Source organism: Manis pentadactyla, chromosome 8 (genome assembly GCF_030020395.1).
Source record: "Manis pentadactyla isolate mManPen7 chromosome 8, mManPen7.hap1, whole genome shotgun sequence".
Lineage (NCBI taxonomy): Eukaryota > Metazoa > Chordata > Mammalia > Pholidota > Manidae > Manis > Manis pentadactyla.
In genome coordinates this window covers 72,104,036-72,125,462 of record NC_080026.1, presented here as the reverse complement: position 1 = coordinate 72,125,462, position 21,427 = coordinate 72,104,036, and the positions used below count along the sequence as shown (strand labels likewise).

Sequence of the window (21,427 nt, the reverse complement as noted above, 5' to 3'; positions counted from 1 at the left end):
GTATAGAGCCTTTTCCATATGGAAGTAAGTCTAATTACTTTATATGAATTATCTCATCTAATCTTCACATTAACCTTATAAAACGCATTCTTATCCCTTCTTTGTAGATGAGGGAAGTGAAGTTTGTAGATATTGGACAACTCACCCCAAAGTGTCAGTTCTCTAAACCCTGGAATCTTAACTTTACCAAACTCTTAATCTTTTTGCTATAATATTGTATCTATTATGAACTAACTAGGCATTCAGAACACAAAGAATAATTAGGTAGACACTGTTCCTTGACAAGTGAAACTTACAGACTAATGAAAAAGGCAGATACCCTCCAGTTGCATACTCATGTAATTAAATCTTTGATTACAGTTGTCATGATTCTTCCAATAAGAACTGCATCTTCACCAAGGTGGACAGGGAAGTCTTCTCTGAGGAAGAGATCCATGAATCTGCCAGATATTACAGGCAGGGGACGAGCTCAGGTGGCAAGGAGCCAGACTTACTAGAGAAAATTAAAGAAGCATGGGGAGATGGGGAGAGAGCTGGGCAAGGTGAACTCAGAAAGTTAGGCAGAGCCCTGCTTTTTGGCATTTCCTAACCACTCACTGGTTCTGATTGCAAAGCCATTAACAAGTTTTAATTTCAAGAGTGCTTAAGACAGGATCAGAGTTAAATGTGTGACTTAAAATGACAATAGCTGCATGTGGAGAATGAATTAGATGGATTCAGGGATTTGACTTAGAAGGTTGTGGTGGTCCAGCCAGAGATGAAAGCAGTTCAGACTATTACATGGCTATGTGGAACCACAAAGCTAGCCATGGACAAATATTTTTTCAGCTCTACACTAAGGATTCATCCTCTTTAAGGGACAAGCAGTGAATTTGTGCTGATACCAATGGTCTCAAAGCAAAACCTCTGGAGGAAGCTGGTACATTAATTACACACATGTAACTGTTGTTTATTCAATCAACACTCTCAAAAAGTTAGATCCAGAAAGCTGCCAGACTTGTAAATGACTTTAAATAATAGCATAATCATGTTGGTGACATTTTCTCTCTCAGGAAATGTTAAATCATAAAAAAAAATATTTTGAAGCATAGTTTGGCACTTGGACTCATTGGAGTGTAGTCAATGTAAGCTGTCTTTCTAGATTTATTGACCTCCAGAACACTGGTGGATATTGTGCTTTTGATAAAGGAATGTTGCTAAATATTTGTGTGCATGGGAATGTTTTTTGCTTTATTTATTTTTGTTTGTTGCTGGACATTAAGACTCAAAGCTCAGTTGGGAGCAGAGGCCAAGCACCTGAGAAGAGATGTTTGATGATTCAGGCAAGCAGATATTCAGTTCAGGTCAAATATATAATATGAAGTTATATATTTGGGGGAGCACTAGATACAATATAAAGAACTGGGTTAAAGAAAAGTTTCAAGAAAATGAAACAAGCCCAGGGCTGCTACTACCAACCTACACTCCCCAACATACAGCAACTAGTCTAGTTAGGCTACTAAGCACTTAGAGTGTGGTTATCAGATTTCAACCCAGTCATCAGATTCCAGAGACTTAGGGCAAAAACATAGAATAGTAAGTCTCTCATTAATAATGATATTGGCTACCTGCTGAAATACTATTTGGGATCTATTGATTTAAGTGAAATATAATATAAAATTAATTTCACCTGTTTCTTGACATGCTAAAAAAATAAGGCTATAAGAAAGTTTTATTTATATATGTAGTTCACATCACATGTCTGTTGGCCAGCACTGGTATAAAGACGAGAGGAAGGTTATTGTCACCTAAGAGATCTGGCTTATGTAGAAAAAACTTCAACGATTCTGCATTTATAAGATTTTTTTGATGTATGGAAAAATAAGAGATGCAGATTGTGCGAAAGACAGGAGGTTGTGCCATGATGGTCTTCAGATTTAAGGATAATTTGGAGGATGAATAGCAGAAAAATGACTAATCAGTAGCAATTTTGTTTTGTATTTGTGTGCAAGGCAGTTAATGAATAATAGTGGACTTCAGGGGCAAGCACTGCCTGCTTATAACCTTTTGTTCCCAAATAACCATGTGCCCACCTAGCCGCCTCCTTCAGACAGTGTGTTGACAGCCTGGGGCTGGCCAAATCCAGGCCCACCTTCTCTATGGAAACATCTTACTGGGAGGAGACCCCCTGACCAAAGTTTTGTTCCTCGGGGCACTGGTCCCACGAGAATGATCCCCTCTAGCAAAGTCCATAGTCTTTGTCCCCTGGAATACGTGTAGTCTCTGTCCTTTTGCCCCTCCCTGTCCACGAGAGCTGTGTACAACCTCGTCCAGCTGGCTGCTCCTGGACTCACTGCAAGCAAGTCCCAGTAAACCCTCACATCTCACTTGGCGTCTCCGGGTCTTCCCTTCAGTCTTCTGCGCTCTTTCCCCTCACAACTCACTCACTTGGGCCTGTGATAGGACTTGCGATCACACAGGACTTATGCCAATTTAATACCAAAACCAAACAAGACTTATGTTTCCTATGAATTTACTCTCTCCTGTTAGATTAAATCTGTAAGGATGTTAAGAAAAATATCCCTTGAAACACACTTGAGAGCAAAGAGATCCAGTAGAATTTATAGCCAAGTTAGTATTGTCTCAAAGTAAAATGCCTGCCATTAAGTAAATATGAAATGAATAATTAAGAATTCACTATTATTATGAATAATAATACTATTATTTTCTTCAGTAACTAAGCAGCATTCTCTGGACTTCTAAATTCATTCACTTATTTATTTGCTAAGCAAGTATTTTTGATATTGATGGTGATTAGGAAACGACTGAAATCAACATACTGTGATACCAAAAACCATCTACCCATTTTCATGGGTGCTGGAGAGATTTTAAGGTAATTAAACACAATAGAAAATTAACTGAGGAAGCAAACAGAAGCATAAATCAAAAGAGCCAGGTGTTAACTCTTTGCACATTCCAATCACTATTTATTTACTCATGCACATCAATGAGACTTATCTAAAACTAGTCAACTTGAATTTCTGGCTAATTGTTCCATATGTGTGGTTTGTTTGTTTTTTAAAGAATCTCTATTTGAATATACCTCCTACAGGAATTCAGATACAAAATGTGCTGTAGAGTATATCACACATAAATCCTACACGTTATGTAAGTAGTTAGGCAATAAATCTGCGTGGAGGAATGGATGGTATAAATTTCCTCCTATACAGTGATACAGACCTTCCTTTTCTTTCCCACAAAGTTTTGACCTTTACCACCAATTCAGTCCTGATCCTGCCTCTCCGGGACATGGATGACATCAAGGGCAACCACCTGCGCTTTTAGTAATAACTTCTGTTTAAATGTAAGTGATCTTTCTTTTGGGCACTTTGGATTGGGATAGGTGTACATTCAATTAGCCTTTTATGGTCTCTTTGCAGAAACCTTTAATATTTCAGTTAACTGTAATGAATAGAAGTTCTTATTTGTCTTTCCTCTGCCTTTGTCAAAGCCATACTGTGTTCATCAAAGATGGGTTTAGTAGAGTGGTGCTGAAACAGAGATTTATTAACACTAATAGTTAATGAACTATATATTATGAATTATATATATTATAGTTAATGAACTCTAATAGTTAATCTCAAAAACAGCATTGTTTCTTTTAGATATCATACATATTTCCAATTCTGCCTATGGGCAAAGAAATAAAAATTTTAAATATAATTTAAAGTGCATTTCCTAAAGCCAAGGTATACCAAACAATTATTTTACACACACACACACCATACCTTTATGGCTTTAGTGAACCCGGTTTGAATTTTAGGATGCATAATGGATTAGATAAATTATCTAGGGAGCAAGCAACAAATTCTGTGTTTCTGTTCATGCAAAGGCTTCTACTCCAGAGCAAACTTACTTCTCAAGGGGGTAAGGTTTCAAGATACTTATTTTTCCAAAATTTTATTCATTTCTGTTTGTTGGTTATGACCTAATCTTTTTAAGTTTGAGTTGTTTTCAAGGGAAAATTATGCTTCCTTTGATATAATGTTAAGAAAATGCATTCTTTAGGGAGAAAGAAGCAAGCAATAAAGCAAAAAAATATGATACATTGTAATAGCAAATGTATTTCTGAATTAAAACATTGGAAGGAAAATAATAATCATTGTCACAGATAGACACCAAGTTCAACGATCTAAATTCAACCACCTATTTTTACCGATCTTGGTATTTGAATAGGCAACCTATTGAAAACAATTTGCTCAGACTGTGATATGATCCCTGGATCAAGATATCAGAAACACCACAGGGCTTCTTAAAAGTCACCCCTTAATTTACATTTTGCTCAAATCCCTTTCCATCTCTAAGACCATCTTGTTTTGTGAAAAAGGGGGAAAAAGCAGGGAAAACTGGTACTTCTGTAGAAAGGAGCTTCCATTTTGTATTTCACAGAGCCAAAGAAATTTCAATGTATTTCATTTTAATTCATTTCAAAATACTGAATACTTACTAGAATAGCAAGCTTACATAATAATGATAAACCCATTGTGAAAAATGCTGGATTCATTTATTTGATATGGCTTCATACCTGTCCAAGAAAGAATTGGAAGAATTCTGCAGATTATACAATCCTCAAAATTGCAGAAGGATTCTGAAAAGATAATGGTGTAGAAATTATTCTTCTGAGATTTGCACCAGTCTACAATCTGTAAAGCCTGAGAAATTTAACTATATTCATGCTACTTCTACATTAAGTCATGGCAGTGAACCAACATTAATTTTAATAACACCGTTATTATTATCCTTAGAACTCTATAAAGCATCCACCGATGTTTTCTCAGAAGGGATTTTTAAAGTCCTAACCCAGGAGAGTTCAGGCACGTCTGCACCCCTGCACCATCATACCGTCAGTCCCGGTATAGCGTGGTCGGGTATTGGTCAAAGGCCGAATGTGTGGAGTGGTGCATAAGCTCTCCACCTATTCCGGAGGCGTAGTGCTTCCCTTCCCTCCACACTTGTTTGACTGGCATGAAATTTCCCCTTCAGGTGGAGCAGATTTTAGCATTTGGACAAATATGAAAACATCTTTATTTCTGAAAGGATTTGAGAATGAGTCCAAACCAATATACTGCATCATGCTATGCAGCCACTTAGCTTTCCTACCTTCTTCATGCTGGGGGATGAAAGAGATGCGGCTCTGGTCAGGGCTCTGCAGGCACGCAAAGCGAGAGAGAAAACTGATGCACACGTGCCCGCACTATTATTTCAGGTAGGGCTCAGGGATAAATTGTCGTCATTCTCCTCGGGCCTTTGTTTCTTCCTTGTTTCGGGTAATGGGTAAGTGGTATGGGGGTCAGTACGCCCAGCGGTTGCTGCCGAGGCTGACCGGCTAAGCGTCAGTCTCCTATGCCACTCTACTAGTCCCAAACTCTTCTGGCCTCGAGAGTCAGGAGTCAGGATGGCCTCACTGTCACAACTGAGTTACAGCCAGTCACATCCCTACACACTGATGGTGGCCGTCAGTACTTTCACATTTATCATTTCATCTGACCCTCACAGAAACGCTGTGGGGTGGAGAAGGGAGATATTATCTGATTCTGTCCATTAGGATCCTGAGCACATTTTACTTCCCCATTTGACACGCTGCTTTGTAAATTTTGCTGACCCCTCCCAACCATGACTGACACTCAGTGGAAACATGGAAGATTCAGTCAAACTGGTTATTTGGCATCAGGTAGGCCACTGTTTCCCAACCTGCCAGTGCATCACAGCATTGGTATGTCAGAAAACGCCCTGGTTGTGTCACAGTCCACACTTTCCTCGTTTCTACGGACCTCCTGTCTCTCATCTCTCTAGCTTCTAACTGTCACTTCAGCTGAATTTCATTCTTCAGCCTGATGTCACATGTGAGAGTTCAGAAGTTCCCAATCAATTACAAGTCCTCGGGAGCAAGGAAGCTCACTTAACTAGGTAAGATCAAGTTTTATTACAGCTTAACTAGGCAAGGTCAAGGCAGGCTGGGAGTGTTGGTTCAGGTGTAAGGGCTCTGTGGTGAAGTGAGGCTGCCTGCATTCCTGTGCTGGTTCTGACATCTGTTGACTCTGTGACCTTGGACAAGTCTTTAATCTCTCCAAGCCTTTGTCTTTTTCATTGTTCAAATGAGGATAATAGTACCTACTTCATGGAGCTTCCTTGAGGTTTAAATAATGTACATGAAGCATTTAGAACAGTGCCTTGCACATGCTAAACACCAATATCAATTTATATTAACTAGTAATAGTTTCAAAAATATTTAAAATCATATAATACAGATATAAAACAATCTTTAATCAGATAGCAAAAATATTGAAAGTAAGTTCAAAAATAAATTCTGAATTTCTAGAAGTCGGTCATGAATTTGTTACAGTAAAGGCTCTCTGATATTACTGGCTTGCTCATTCTTAGACTAAGAAAAATGGTGAAAAAGCTTACACTGCATTTAGTGTTTTATATGTCACTTAATCCTCCCTATAGCCCTATGAGATAGGTTACACTGTTATCTAATTTTACCAACAGAGAAACCATGAGACAAAGCTGCTAAATAACTTGCCCAAGGTCAGAAATCTTGTTCGTGGGAAGGCTGGCCTTCAAACTCAGGCCATTGGACTGGGGCGCTCATATGATTGGCATTCCACACCGCAGTGATGCCAGCCTACCTTTGAAGAAGCCTGCTTTTAAGCTATGCCAGAGAGTAGAGATTGCACACTTAAGTGTGCAAAATGACCAGAGAAATAATCACATCACTAGAAACTGATCATAAGCTTATTTCCTTGTTTGAAGCTTCATTGCTCACTATTCTTATTTTGTGGAATGCTGGGCTACAGAGTAACTCCATTTTTGGCTTCACGATGGTATGGAAACTTCTCTGACTCCTTAAGTATTCTGGCAACTCACAGGTGAGCAAACACTTAAAATAATTGAACAACTGTGATTAAAATAAGACAAAAAAAGCCTCCACACTAGGTTAAATTCATTTCATTTTAAGAACTGGACTACGTCAAAGCAGTTTCTATGGGAACTAGATTAACTGTGTTCAGAGCTGGCTCACTGTACCTACTTCCTTGCACATTTTCTCAGCTCTCTTGGTATGTCAGGTTTTCAGGAAGGTGCTCTTTTCCTTTCATTAATCAACTTTGATGTAGAAGATTAATCTGTGATTATTAAATGTTTTATGTCAGGCATTCCCGTGATGTGGCTGTTTTTAACAACAACCTGCTTGATGTATGGAACTTTAAATGCTAATGGATTCTTTAATTTGGAAAATGAAGCAAATCCAGAAGTGTGGATGAATATCGTAAGTCATAGAAATTCCAAAGTGCATATAGAAGGCAGAGTAATTGGGCTGTGAGATTAATAAACTATTATCATTATTAGGATTGCTATAGTAGAAAAATCTCTGATAAGAAAACAGATAAAACATTGGTGATTTTTAACATTTCTCCAAGAGTCAAGCTCAGTAGATCTGTTCTTTTGGCTGATTCACAATTTGAAAAGTACAACTGTACTTTTTATAAACAACCTCCTCTTTAGAATTTATATTTTAAGAATATTAATAATTTATATTTTAAGCCAGTTGGATAATATATGAGTATGGTTTTATTATCTCTTAACCAAGGGGGGGTCTCAGAAAGTAATTAAATTGAGAAGGTTGTTTTGTCAGATTAATGGATCAATGCTAAAACTTGACAGTAGGGGACATTTTCTAGTATTCTACTTATCTCTTATCAAGATTTTATGTGATTACATTGATTTTACATTCACCTGGCAATTTCAGGTAACTCACCCCAGCAAGCACACGCGAGATGCTTTGCTCTAGTTCCTTCTGATAACCTTTAGAGAAGACATTTAGCTAATGCCTGAATTTGCTCTGGGCAGAGTGAAATCATCACCTACAATGGCTACCCCAGTGAAGAGTATGAAGTCACCACTCAGGACGGGTACATACTCAGCATCAACAGAATTCCCCACGGGCAAAGCAACACCAAGAGCACAGGTACAAGATGCTCTATCCTGAAAGGACTGCATATGACTGAAATGTCATGCTGGCTATGCATTAAAAGAGTGACAGATTTATCAAATTGGTTTGAATGTTGGATTTGTCTTTAAATGGTTAACAGGGATTCTCATTCTTTTGCAATTCTCTGGGAACAAGAACCTAAAAATACGAAGGACAAGACTGATCTTGCTGACCACAGCCAGGCTTGCTAGTTAGGATGTGAATGCACAGGGGGAGCCTACATCTTGTTAGCTCATTCTACAGTTTCTCCTGTGAAAAATGGCTGTGTCCCAGAAAAGTGGGTTTCCTCACTGCTGGACGGAGATTTACTGCACTGTGAGAAGTTGCTGTGGGGTACCCAGAAAGAATCTCTACTGCCCCCACTTGAGTCATAGGCTTCCTTCTGCAGGATGAAGAACCAAGTTAAATGACAGTAGCATTTCTGAAAGTTTTTTCAGCAAAGAAAATTTTAATATGCTTTGACCAAAGGGGCAGTTTGTGGAATGAAAGATCGAAGTGTTAATAAGCTTTTAATTCTAGCATGAGGAGCCAGCCATGCAAAAAGAAGAGAAATTATACCCTTTAAAAGGGGGAAATAGAACTGCAAAGCATTTGAGGAGGGAGAGAGAAGATCTGCCAAGGCTGGGAGGCAGATCATTTACAGTGATCACCCTGCATTGTCTTTCCCACCATCTGCATTCATAAGCAGCTAAAATCACCTCTTTTAACATTCTCTCCAAGACATTTGTAATTCAAGAGTTTTCTACTGAAAAATGGGAATGGGAAATGGGTAGGGCTATCAGATAAAATAGGAGATGCCCAGTTGAAGTTGAATTTCAGATAAACAATAAGTGAGTTTTTGTGTAAGACCCAGTTTAGGATATACTTATGCAAAAAGAAGTTATTCATTGTTACCTTAAATTCAAGTTTAACAGGGCATCTTGGGTCTTTCTTTTAAATCTGTTGTTTTTTTACTAAATCTAGTGACACCAAGCATGGAGGAGAGGGGACTATTAAATATAAAAGGAGAACACTTCCACAGGAAAGGTTTTGCTTAAGGAGGGAGAATTTGGGAAAGATTTGGAATTAAAATTTAGTAGTTGTATTGTTCTTTCAGAAGCTTCAAATTAATTTCAATGAGTTAAACCTCCCAGCAACCCTGTGAGGTCAGTACTACCAATAGTTCTCATTTTACAGACAATAAAATAGACTTGAAGCAGGTTATGTAACAGGCTCAAATTCACACAAACAGCAACTTACCGACCAGGACTCAAACCCAGGCAGCCTGACCCCAGAGCCTGTGCTTAACCATTAAAGCACAAGGCCTTTTCTGAACTTCCCACCCCAGTTCTTCTCATCTCCCTGAATTCTCTCTCCCTCAGGAATTTGAGAGTTGGCACAGGGATGTGTAGCTGATTTTACTATTATAGTTTTCAGATGCCTTCCATGAGCAAAGGCTGGGGATTTGGTTAGAAGTTTGGCCTGGGATGAGTCATTGTCCATTTATGCTCACCTCTACTTCCTCCTTGGCAGAGATGTAGGACTCCAACAAATGTGCCCACTTTCATGTCTTTGTGAGCCAAACCCAGGAGATACGTATATGTGAAAGCACAGAGTGGAGCAGTTAGAAGCATGCACTTGGGCATGACACAGTCTGGCTTGACTCCTGGCTTTGCGTTTTGTTAGTTGGATGACGCCTTGCCAAAGTTGCTCTGCTTTCTTACAGCTCAGTTTCCACATCTGTAAAATAAGGAGCCTCAACACAGTAGCTACTTCACAGAATTATTGTACGATATAAGAAGTTCATGTCTGTCAATCATTCAGTATAACACCAGGTACAAAGTGTATGCTCAAGAAACTTACATGATTATAATGCTCCACACTAATGACAATGGGAAAAGTGAATGCTGTGTTTGATTTTTGCTCTTCCCAGTGCAGTGTGTGTATGTGTGTGTGCATGTGTGTTTCTCATGTTCCTGAGATGCCCAACTTACTTATAAATTAATCTGTTGATCTTTCTCTCTCCCCTCGTCCTCCTCCTGTCCAGGTTCCCGGCCAGTTGTGTACATGCAGCATGCCCTGTTTGCAGACAATGCCTACTGGCTTGAGAATTATGCCAATGGCAGCCTTGGATTCCTTTTAGCAGATGCAGGTTACGACGTCTGGATGGGAAACAGCAGGGGGAACACTTGGTCACGAAGACACAAAACACTCTCTGTGACTGAAGAGAAATTCTGGGCCTTTAGGTAAACTGCATCTAAGAAAAATCATGAAAAAGTTTGAGACAGTTTCCTTGACTATCATAGTGTGGATGACATTAACAAGGATCATATAGCTCCTTGTAGTTTCTGCTAACATTTCAAAGGACAGAAATAATGAGAAGCCTTGATTTCCACTTATTTGCCCACAGGCAAATTTTATCATTTTAACAAGATCATTTTAATATTCTACCTAATACTACAGTACAAATATGTTCCAAGGGACAGCTCTGGAAATTCTTATTACCAATGCATGCATTCATTCAACCAATATTTATTGAATGCCTACATATGCACTGTTCTAGGCCCTAAGAATTCAAGACTTAACAAAGTCCATGCCTTCATGAAGTTTGCACTCATTCTAGTGATGTTATTACAAGTCTTTTCTCTTAGACAGCCAATTAGTTTTGCCAGGATGATGTATATCAGTACTCTATTTTACTTAGAGAAACAAAAACAATGGTTGAGACTATAGAATGCCATTTTCAGGAGTAGTCCAATGCAAGGTCTTTAAGATATTGATAATGGGCATTGGAGAAGAAGCTTTTGATACGCTGACTGCTTCTTTCAGTCAAAATGTTTCCTGTTGTCACCAGAGGTCAGGCTGAAGTCCTCAATGGGCATCCTTTCTCAGGCCTAAGCTCCGTGTTGTTTTACAAGCTTGCTGCTAGAACAGAGCCATATTCAAGAAATATTCAGGATCCACTGACAAGTTGAAAGGAAAAGAAAGACTAAGATATTAGGATCAACATTTGGGGCAGAGGCAAGCATCAGGAAATATTTTCTGTCACTGATCCTTGGCTGGGAGCTTGGTGCTTGTTTACCTTAAGGCTTCACAATAATTCTCTTATACTTGGGAGTGTCAATCTAGAGATTTCCTTACATGCTCTTTTAATAAACAGGCCTCTAGCTCATAGGGTACCTGACTTAACTATATGTTGTGTAGGCCTTTTTGTTCTCCTGTATTAATACTGGCTGAACTGGTATTATAGGATTTGGGTATATATCGAATATATCTCTACATGATCAGAAAGTTAAAATAGCAGCACCTGATTGAGTGCCTAATAGCAGCCAGAGCCATTCCTTTAACGCTGTTCAACCCCAACAACAGCTCTGCTATATAGGGCTGCCATCTTCATTTCACAGATGAGGAAACTTAACCTCAGAGTATTTAGGTTAACTTAACGGAAAGTGTCTCAGCTAGTACACTGCAGAATCAAGATTTACAACCGGTTCTGTTTCCAAGGCCAAGGACTAAATGGCCCTAAGAGTCTTGAAGTGTCCCGAAAAGTCTGAAGTAAAGATACACAAACCAGATGGGGAAAGGACATCTAAAAAAATCTAAGGGGAAGGAGCAAGAGGAGCAAGGATGAGACAGAACTTCAGAAGTACACGTAAGCTTTGAAATCACTCTTGTTACTAAACAGTAACACCTACCAAGGCAGCAAACAAAGGTGCAATAGCCTACATGTTATTAGATAAATAACTACATACCAGATAAGTGGACAGCATAGAATTCCGTGTGTAAAAAAAATAAGGGAGCAGGTGATGTAGGTTTTAAACGTAGTTGAAAGTATCTATAAGCCCTGTTTCATTTTGCAGTTTTGATGAAATGGCCAAATATGATCTCCAGGGAATAGTAGACTTCATTGTGAACAAAACCGGTCAGGAGAAGTTGTATTTTGTTGGACATTCACTTGGCACTACAATAGGTATGTTTATAAGGGTCGATGTTTTACAAGCGTCAGAGTCTTGCAAGAATTCGCCTTCAAATTGGAACAGAGAAACTGTCAGTTACAGCACCCTCAATTCTCCATCCTGTGTGCTGGGAATATAATCATCATGCCCTAAGTGGCTACGAATGTGAATTTTGAGACTGTATGTGGGGAAATCTTTCCTCCATTTCTGGTCACAGCAAGGATCTTGTGATGGTGCTGTACTTTCCCAGGAATAACAAGTGCCCAAAATACAAAGAAGTATTTCCAAAGAGTAAGTTCCCCTCTGAGCTGAAGGATGTGAAGCCTAATGCTGTGAAATGTCCCTGAAGAATGATAAGTAGCCATCACTCTTACCTTCCTCACAACCCACATGGGATTTAAAAAAAGAAAAAGAGTACTTATATTTGAACAGTTTGAAAAGATATAATCAGATTTTTTTGAGATGGGACACAAAAGCTTACACCATACATCAACTGGGCTTATGTATTTAGCATGTGATTGATATTTATGGAAGAGCAATTAAATGTAAACACTATGTGGAAATTTTTTAAAAGTTCAAGATCCTACTCTTTGAAAATCAATGTCTTAATGATTTTCCTATATCTTTTAGAAATAAATAATCTAGTTACAAATAAAAACTAAAAGAAAAACCTACTATTAAAAATGTGAACTTGTTAGTATCTTCTACAAGTTTCCAATTTTAAGAGACTGAGTTGTATGAAAATGCAGTATTTTTAATTTGAGTGAAATTGTGCAAGGGACAATAAATATTCTTATAGCAGCCTTATCAATACCTTGATCATCAATGGAGTCCCACTTTTGTTAGCCAAAATGTGCATGATTATTTTAATTTTTATAAGCATGTCTTGTCTCCTGTTCTCTCAGGGTTTGCAGCCTTTTCCACCATGCCTGAACTAGCACAAAGAATCAAAATGTATTTTGCCTTGGGTCCTTTCTTCTCATTCAAATATCCCACGGGCATTTTTACCAGGTTGTTTCTACTTCCAAATTCCATAATCAAGGTAGGCTTCCCCTTTTGCTAAAATGTATGTAAGCATTTCATTTTGGATCATAGATCCTTACTTTATTTAAATCTATTATGATGTAAAAGTGGGAAATTGAGATGAAATCGGTAGAGACCAGACTCCACAACTGTGTGCTTGTGTGTGTGTTTGTGTATCCGCATGTGCATGTCTATCCACAGTGTCTACAGTTCCCCTATACAACATACTATATTCAGTCATTAACACACCTGAATATACATCACAATTTATAACTGTATTAAATGCTGTGTGAGTGTAACGTCTACTCACAATTTCTCTTGTTCCACGGGACAGGTCAATGGATTCACAATGCCCAAATGAACGACATTTTTTTCAGTTACCTATGATCACGGACATCCCTTATCTATGATGTTAGATAGACCTGGATAATATACCCTTTCTCATATGGGAGCTTGCTTTAATTTACTGAAGCTAAGATACAAAAGTCTAAACATCTTATAGCTCAGTTTTTCATTCAAATATTTATTAAGTTATTTTCCAAGGATTGGAAAAGCAGTTTGATTGCCAGTTGTGGATTCAGATTTTATCCATTAGAAGCTTTTAAAAAAATTTTTCTATTTGCTTTTTATTTCTCTAAAAAGGTCATTGCCACAGTAAACATAGTGTTTTACCAAAATTGCTCTTTAATGTAGAGTGAAGGATAAGATGAATTTTGGTCCAAATGAAGACAAGGTGACCAATTAGGACATCACAGTAATTCATATATAAGATGAGGTCTTGGTTCGGGATGGAGTGGTAGGAATAAAAAAACAATGTGTTTCTGAGCTAATGCAGGGAAGAATTTCCATAGGGCCTAATGTTTGGTTTGATAGTAGTTTTGCTGTATTGTTTACTGTAAGCTCAAGTGATGTAACTTTCCTTTTGTGTGGTTTGTAGTTCTATTGCAAAAGTTGACATCAGTTAATTTTGTATGTTCACTACATTTGGGCAGAGTTAAGCAGACAAATTAGTTAAATTCAAAGACAGACACATCTATTTCTACATACACCAGCTTTGTGTATGTACTGGTTTGTCTACATAGGTCAGGTCTGAGGCAAATACTGTCTCTGACCTATCTCGGTTTCATATTCCCTACTGTCAAATTTCCTGCAACTTTAAGGCTCATTCCCTGACCCCTCCTGCCATCTCACAGTATATATTGCCCCCCAAAACTCCAGTTCTCCCAAGATCCCCACCCAAGCTTTCTTTCCCAAGCCCTAGATGTTTTAACCATGTTGCCTAACATGGCATCAATTTTTTTCTGTCCAGTGGCGTCCTCCCGTCAGCACACCATTCTCTACTTTTCAGCATAGGAGCGGGCTGATCTGGGGCACTACTGTAAAGAGGATGAGCGCATGGGTAATAAGGAAAACCCTGCTTTTCCTTCCTGTTCATGGCAATATTTCACCATAAAGAGAAATCGTTCTACCTTTCAGGCCAATTAATGAGCAGTAAGAACTAAAGGCAATCACTGATTAGACAGCACAAGGGGAGCTTCACCAGAGAAGTACATCTGGGCTTGAGCATCCTCAGTGCAACGTCCCTCTAAATTATGCCTGATGATCTTCCCTGGGTGGAGATGGAGCCATAAGAGTTATTTTTCCTGAGTGACTTGGTCTCCTTGATAGGAAGAGCAAGTACAAATACAAATAGATCCCCAAGAATCCTCATTCATGGGATGAAGGGAAGGTAAAAAAGCCTGAAAATGTTTCTTGAAAGATACTTATGTTTTATTTTTACAGCGTTTTTTTGGTACCAAAGGTTGCTTTTTAGAAGATAAGAAAGGAAAGGTGCTTATTGCCAGAATCTGCAACAATAAAGTATTATGGGTGATATGTAGTGAATTTATGTCCTTATGGGCTGGATGGAACAAGAAAAACATGAATATGGTATGTATAATGATTATGGGACCATTTGATGCTTTAAGACATTCCAGATCTTCTCTGATTCATTTTAATGTATCTGTTACACTGCATAAATTAAATGGTATTCTAAACCTTTAAAGGCAGAGACTTGGCTATGCACAGATTAGGTATTCCATGGACCATGAGTATGAAGACTGGGGAAGGCAATATCCTTCTGTCCCTGGTCAAATTTAGGAAAACAGATGCTCCTCAATGGGTAACAGTTTCACGTGCTCACAATCAGCCACCACTATGACAGTCAATTTGGTTTTATAATTATTATTGCATTAAAAAAAACAAAATCCTAGGAAAGAAGAGAAGCACATGTGAGCATGGAATTTATTTCATGTGTGCCTTCACTTCTTGGGCGACTTTGGCCTCAAATAAAACTTACCACTGAACTTGAAAGCACAAGGCAGAATGGAATGCAGATGGAATCCCTTTCCCATGAAGAAGCAGTGGTCCTGTTTCACCAAATCTTTGTTTCCCATTATCAAGAACTCGAGGAAGAGGAGGAGCTTACATTAGCAGACTGGTGTGGTTGAACAGTTATCTCCAACATATTCCAAATGGTGGCCAATGAGATTGTTACAGTGAACTAGTCCTAAAACAGCTTTTGTCCACCAGCCCACCCCACCCCTATTCTTAAAGGGGCTAAGTTGTGTTAGACTGAGAACTGTGATGAACCATTGTACAGAGCCTGCTTATGCAAAAGTAAGGGTTTTAATAGCTCCCTAAATTAGAATTTCATTATGCAGTATTCTAAGACATAAAATTATGATTACTGTTATAGCTCTATAATTTTCATCTCTACAAAGTTTACAAAGATTGAAGTACACTGCATATTGAAGTGATTGGTTTCTAGGTTTTCCTTTGCAATGTTTTAGTATATCCTTACAAACCCTGGCAAGCTGATAGTGTGATTATGAGTATGTTCACTTACTAGATGAAAATACAGAAATGCAGAAATGTTCAATGACTTGCCCAAAGTCACAAAGCTTCTAATTAACAAAGTGAAGTCCTGAAATCCAAGGTTTTTGATCTACTGATCTGAGACAGTGCATGTCCATGCACATACACATGCACCCACACATGTGTACATACACCTTCCCTGGTTGCTTTGCTCCATGATGTCCGTTGTTGCTTCTTCTATTTCAAAATAAACAAATTATCCCACAGCTTCAGAGCTGGTAGAGGTTTGCCCTCCAGAAGCCCAGGCCAGTAGTGAGACCATGGTTCACTCACATTCCCTTGCCTGACATGAATTTTTATTTATCTAGGTGATTCTGCCTCACCATTTTCAAAACTCCAGTATCTGTTTACTAATTCTTAGCATAATTCATTCTCTGCTTCTGAAAGGCATAGTTTGTTTCATTGGGCAATTATTGCTGTAATGTGTTTTATTTCCCTTCAGAGTCGAATGGACGTGTATATGTCACATGCTCCCACTGGATCTTCAATACAGAATATCTTGCATATAAAACAGGTAGTGCTTTTATCATGGAAAACCATTCCAATCCTTATTTTCATTACATATGAAAAGACAGAGTTAATCAACAAGTGTACTCTGAGAGCCTTAGCCTATAGCTTCTCTTTTGTCCTGTCACCATCTTTATAGTTTGATTTCTTTGGATTTTAAGAGAAAGGACAAGGTGTTGTGTGGGCCAAGTAGGTGGCATAAATGAACCCTGTCTTAAACTGGAACTTGTGAAACAGGCCCCAAGCTGAAGCAAGAGGTAAACTGGGAATGCCACAAGTGGTCCAAGTCTTGCCTGAGAGCGAAATATCAGAGATTTGACTTACCTCTAATGAGTCTTGGTTTTCCATTAGCTTTTCCTTCAAAACAAGAGAGATCATTTGCTTCCCTGTCTGTTGACCTGTTTTCACAATGGGAAAAATATATTTACCTCCCTTTGGTGACCCAGAAACTTCATTTTCTCCTCAGTATAGGGTGCTTTTCTAAGATTTTCCATGAAAAATGATGATTCTTACTCTGAACATTATTTTTCTAAAAAACGTTTATTGCAGCTTTACCAATCTGATGAGTTCAGAGCTTATGACTGGGGAAGTGAAGCTGAGAACATGCATCACTACAATCAGGTGAGCTTCTCTGAATAACCCCACAAGAGTGGGCTTAAGAAATTATAATAAAGAACCATTAGCAAATGGGAAGATTCCTATCTGGCAATTGGTGGCATTCACCTTGATAGAACCTTTTTGAAAATGTCCAATTTTGGTATGTATGCATTGCATAAAATCTAGAAATAAAAGGAACACATACTTAAAAATTAAACATTTATAATCCCCTGACCCAGAGATAACTAGATGTATCAATATTTTATTGCATTTATTCCAATATTCTTGGAATCACTGCTTTTATGCATCTTTGAATCTTCCTTTTTCATTTGCAGTATAGCAAGACACACCCAATGTTACCGATATGTTTTTTCACATAATTTTAATAGCTGCATAATAATGAAAATTGTTTTATAAAAATCTATAAGAATTTAAGGGGTAAATGAATACACACTTTTGGATACCAACAGAAAAAATTAGGATTCCATGTGAAAGTTAAGATTTTAACTTTGTTAAACTTTAACTTTCTTTCCTTCTAACTTTATACACCAAAATTTGCAGACTCATTTAGCCTTCCTGTACTTTGAATCAATCCTGTTGCCACCACTTCTTTTCTCAGAGGCTGGGCTTCTCAGTATGAACTAAACACATGAAATAAAAATTTTCCAATGTTTTCCCAGACTGACATATTTAAAACTACTTATTATTACAAACATAGATCAATTCAGTTGTTTCTGAGCCAGTCAGACCAGTCAATTTCTCAGCAATGAATTGCACTGTTAAAGATAATTCTGCTTGTCCTTAAGACAACTATGAGAGCTATATATTTTTTGTTATATTTTTAGTTAGCTTAAGGTGTGATTTACATACAACGAAATTCATTTTGAATGTGTCCAAGTCAATGAGTTTTGGCAAATGTATTCATTTGTCTAACCACATCAAAATCAAGATATAGCATATTTCCAGCACCCCAAACAATTTTCACCTGCTCTTTACACTACGTATATTCACAAATGCACATATTTGCAAATCCTTAGAAAAGGGACAGAATAAAGAAAAGGTTAAAGTGATTACCTTCAGAGAAAGAAAGGAAGGAAGAGTGCAGTGGTTGGACATGAAGGAGTAAAGGAGTCTCTCGTTTTGGATTTTACATACTTCTGTTTTGTTCCATTATTTTTAATGAGCTTGTTTTATTTATATATTGTTTACATTTACCAAAAAAGGAACAAAAAGCCACACATAGTTAAAACCATTAGAGCCATTAGAGTCAAGTTCTTTTTCTTCCAGCTTTAGGTAAAAATGACAAGTAAAATGGTAAGATTGAGTGTACAATGTGATGGTTTAAGAATGGGAAAGTATAAATATCCTTAGAATTTATCAACAGAGAGCTGGTCCTACTCTAGACCTGGAGCAATTCTATTTTGTTTGTGATTTGGAGTCATTTGAAGTCGATTTTCATTACACTCTAGTCTCAAGAGTTTGCCCTCTCCTTAAGTCCCCAGCACAGTCTGTGCCCCCTCTGTTTTATTGGGATAAGAGGATTAACCCATGTACACTCTGTGTGTGTAGGGATTTCTTTCTGTTTTATTCACCAGTGTTTTCTTACCTGGCAGAGAACCTGACACTTACCTGATCCTAATATTTATTTGTTGCATGAATGAAATTTCTTAACTCCTTCTAAGCCACCTTCAAATGTCACTGTCCTCTTGATTCTCTCCTTCTTTTCTCCCTCAGAAAGTGAGTGTTGTCTTATTTTCCAAGTTAGCCTGGGTCTTGTACCCTTGACCTCATCTCTTCTCCTCTTCCTCCTTGCTCTTTTTATTATCTTAAATGAACCCTTGTCCTTTATGAAATGCAAACAAAAAACCTTCCCTCAGCCCATCAATTCTATCAAGTCATCATTCCATCATTGTTTTTATCAACACTTTTTGATATGTAAAAAGGCTGAGTATCTCCACTTTCTCCTTTCTTCCATTTACTCCTGAAAGCTGAGAAATACAGTTCCAGTCCTCATCTCTCTATTACACCTACTCTATTCAAAGTCACCTGTGGCTTTTAGTTGCTCAATTGAGTTGCCTACTCTCACTCTCAAAAATACATTACATTAGTTACCACAGCTTCCTTGCAACTCACTTCCCTAACTTGGACTGCAGAATGAATGAACTCTGGTTGTTCCCTTCCCTTTTGGCTGCTCCCTTTGTCCTCTACACTTGCTACTCTCTAGCTCTCCCACTCTCAGACTGTCAGCATTCCCCCCAAATATTCTCATCTCTCTTGCTTTCTTCCTTGGAAAATTTAGCATTCTCATAGTTTCAATTATCCCCTTCTGTGGACTATCCATACAGTTTGTCTAGATTTTTCAAGACCTACTTCCAACCTGACACTTACCTGGCCCTAATATTTCTTCAGATAATTCCACAAATGGATGTGAATACAGTCATCCTAAAGCAGAGCTCTGAGAAAGGACTCTGCCTTGTCCCCCAAACTTCTGAAAGATGTTCAGATACCTTAGCCTAGCATTTAGATCTTGACTGTCCATCTCCAATCTTATATCCTACTGTTTCCTCACACTTTTTCTTCTCTGGGTTCAGTGGACAGCTTGCCATTCTGGACCGTGGCTTACCTGATCTTCATGTCTACTAGGAAGCCCTCTCACATTCACCCTTTCAAAATCTAACCATCCCCCAAGAGTTATTTCAAATGACAATTCTTCACATAAATTCCCCTGTTGGAAACAGTTTCTTCTTTGTCCTCTCCTCTGTTGTTTATGGGGAGTGTTTTCTGACATTTAACATACCCCACTTTGTATACAGATGTTTGTTTAGCTCTCTTACTTTCTTCCTTCAAACTTCTTGAAGACAGAGACCATCCCATCCTTTCTTCCTATTTTCCTCAACAGAACTGTGGACATAGTGAATACCCACTTAGCAGTCTCTCTAGTTACTTGAGTTAAGTTGTTGCTATGAGGAACTTGCTCTCATGAATATCCTTTCTCTCTCTTCCATAGAGTCACCCCCCTATATATGACTTGACTGACATGAAAGTGCCTACTGCTATTTGGGCTGGCGGAAATGATGTCCTTGTGACACCCCAAGATGTGGCCAGGATACTCCCCCAAATCAGGAATCTCCATTACTTCAAGCTATTGCCAGACTGGAACCATTTTGATTTCATCTGGGGCCTCGATGCTCCTCAACGGGTGTATAGTAAAATCATAGATTTGATGAAGTCATATCCCTATAAGTACAATACATCCACTTTGCAGTTAAAAGTTGCTTCTAAGCCCATAAGAGCCTTCAAGAAAAAAACTAATCAACACTGAGGTCTACTCTGGCATCCTTCACCTTGTTGCTGTTGCTGAGGTGTTCCTTTCTCACAGCATCCCAACTAGGAATTATTTCAACTGTGCCACTCTGCTCTAGAAGGAATGCATGCATCTGAAATCTCAGAATCTCTTCCCCTCAGTCAGGGCTAGACTCAGTTTTTCATCCAATGATCTACTCTTCTGCACTGAATGTACACTTGGGAGAGTAATTAAAAGAGACTTTTTTGTTTCCTATTTCAAGTATGTACAGTGACTTCATGCAGATGATACCCATTCCCATCCCCTCTTTCAAAGGATTGACCACAAGCATAGGAGTGCTAGCCTGGAGAGAAAGACCTTGTCAGGACAGCATTTAGGAATAGATTTTGGGTGGCTGTGACTTGTGGTTTACTTGAAGGCACAGTTAGGGCAATAGTCATTATGATCATTTATCAACAAACCATATAATAAGTCCTGGCCCATATCAAGTGTGAAAGAAAACAGTAGAATGGAAAACTACAAAAATTTAAGTACTCCAGGATTTTGTTTTACTGTTACAAGTCAGGAAAGAATAAGAGTGAGAGAGACAAAATTGACTACGATAAGCTGAATTACTAATTATTAAAATTATCAAAATTATTCATTGAATTACTAATTATTAAAATTATTCACTAGAAGTCACTGTCTTTCAAAGTTGAATTAATAAACATTTTTGATAATAGTGTACTAGAACTCATTGACCACAGACAATAATATTGTTAGAACATGAGAAATAATTCTCTCATTTTACTCTAAAGAAATTTAACTCATCAACCGTTATTACCTCATTGTCAAAGTAGAATTAATACAACTGCAATTGTACCCAAATAACATTTCAAATAGCTTCCAGAAAGCTTGATCAAGAACTAGCAAGAGAAGTACTGGGAATCTCCCAAGTCTTACTCTATTTTCATCTCTAAATGATGCCAGATTGATTCTAGCATTTAGTACAACAGTTCTATGAAGTTTCAGTGCCAGTGTCTGTTTTCCTGAATGGTATGAACTTGGAAAAATCCTTTACTTTCTATGAAGATGTAATTAATAGAAAATTGTTTATGATCCTCAAGAAGTCAT

General features: G+C 38.1%; 1 protein-coding gene and 1 long non-coding RNA gene across 8 annotated transcripts in view; one reads left to right on the top strand and one right to left on the bottom strand.

Annotated features, from left to right (window-relative positions):
- Window positions 1–21,427, bottom strand: part of LOC118931485 (uncharacterized) — a 102,292-nt gene that overhangs the window by 74,521 nt on the left and 6,344 nt on the right. For 2 of the 4 annotated variants that reach the window (XR_008998899.1, XR_005032412.2), the window contains exons 1-2: window positions 5,140–5,719; window positions 4,565–4,627 (exon numbers count right to left, since the gene is read on the bottom strand). This is a non-coding gene — a long non-coding RNA (uncharacterized LOC118931485). Of the gene's footprint in view, window positions 1–4,564; window positions 4,628–5,139; window positions 5,720–21,427 lie in introns of those variants that run through there. The other 2 variants (XR_008998900.1, XR_008998898.1) reach the window with 1 other exon arrangement.
- Window positions 3,196–20,571, top strand: LIPN (lipase family member N). Of its 4 annotated transcripts, XM_036924062.2 has the most exons (12): window positions 3,197–3,343; window positions 5,833–5,946; window positions 6,796–6,911; window positions 7,194–7,309; window positions 7,891–8,008; window positions 10,059–10,257; window positions 11,872–11,981; window positions 12,873–13,009; window positions 14,773–14,919; window positions 16,349–16,420; window positions 16,963–17,034; window positions 20,018–20,571. In XM_036924062.2, exons 4-12 carry the CDS (start codon window positions 7,205–7,207, stop codon window positions 20,330–20,332), a joined length of 1,275 nt encoding a protein of 424 aa, XP_036779957.1. In that variant the 5' UTR covers window positions 3,197–3,343; window positions 5,833–5,946; window positions 6,796–6,911; window positions 7,194–7,204; the 3' UTR covers window positions 20,333–20,571. The 4 variants fall into 4 exon arrangements, with proteins under 4 accessions (XP_036779958.1, XP_036779957.1, XP_036779956.1 ...); XM_036924061.2 differs by lacking the exon at window positions 6,796–6,911; XM_036924063.2 differs by lacking the exons at window positions 5,833–5,946; window positions 6,796–6,911 and having other exon boundaries at window positions 3,196–3,343.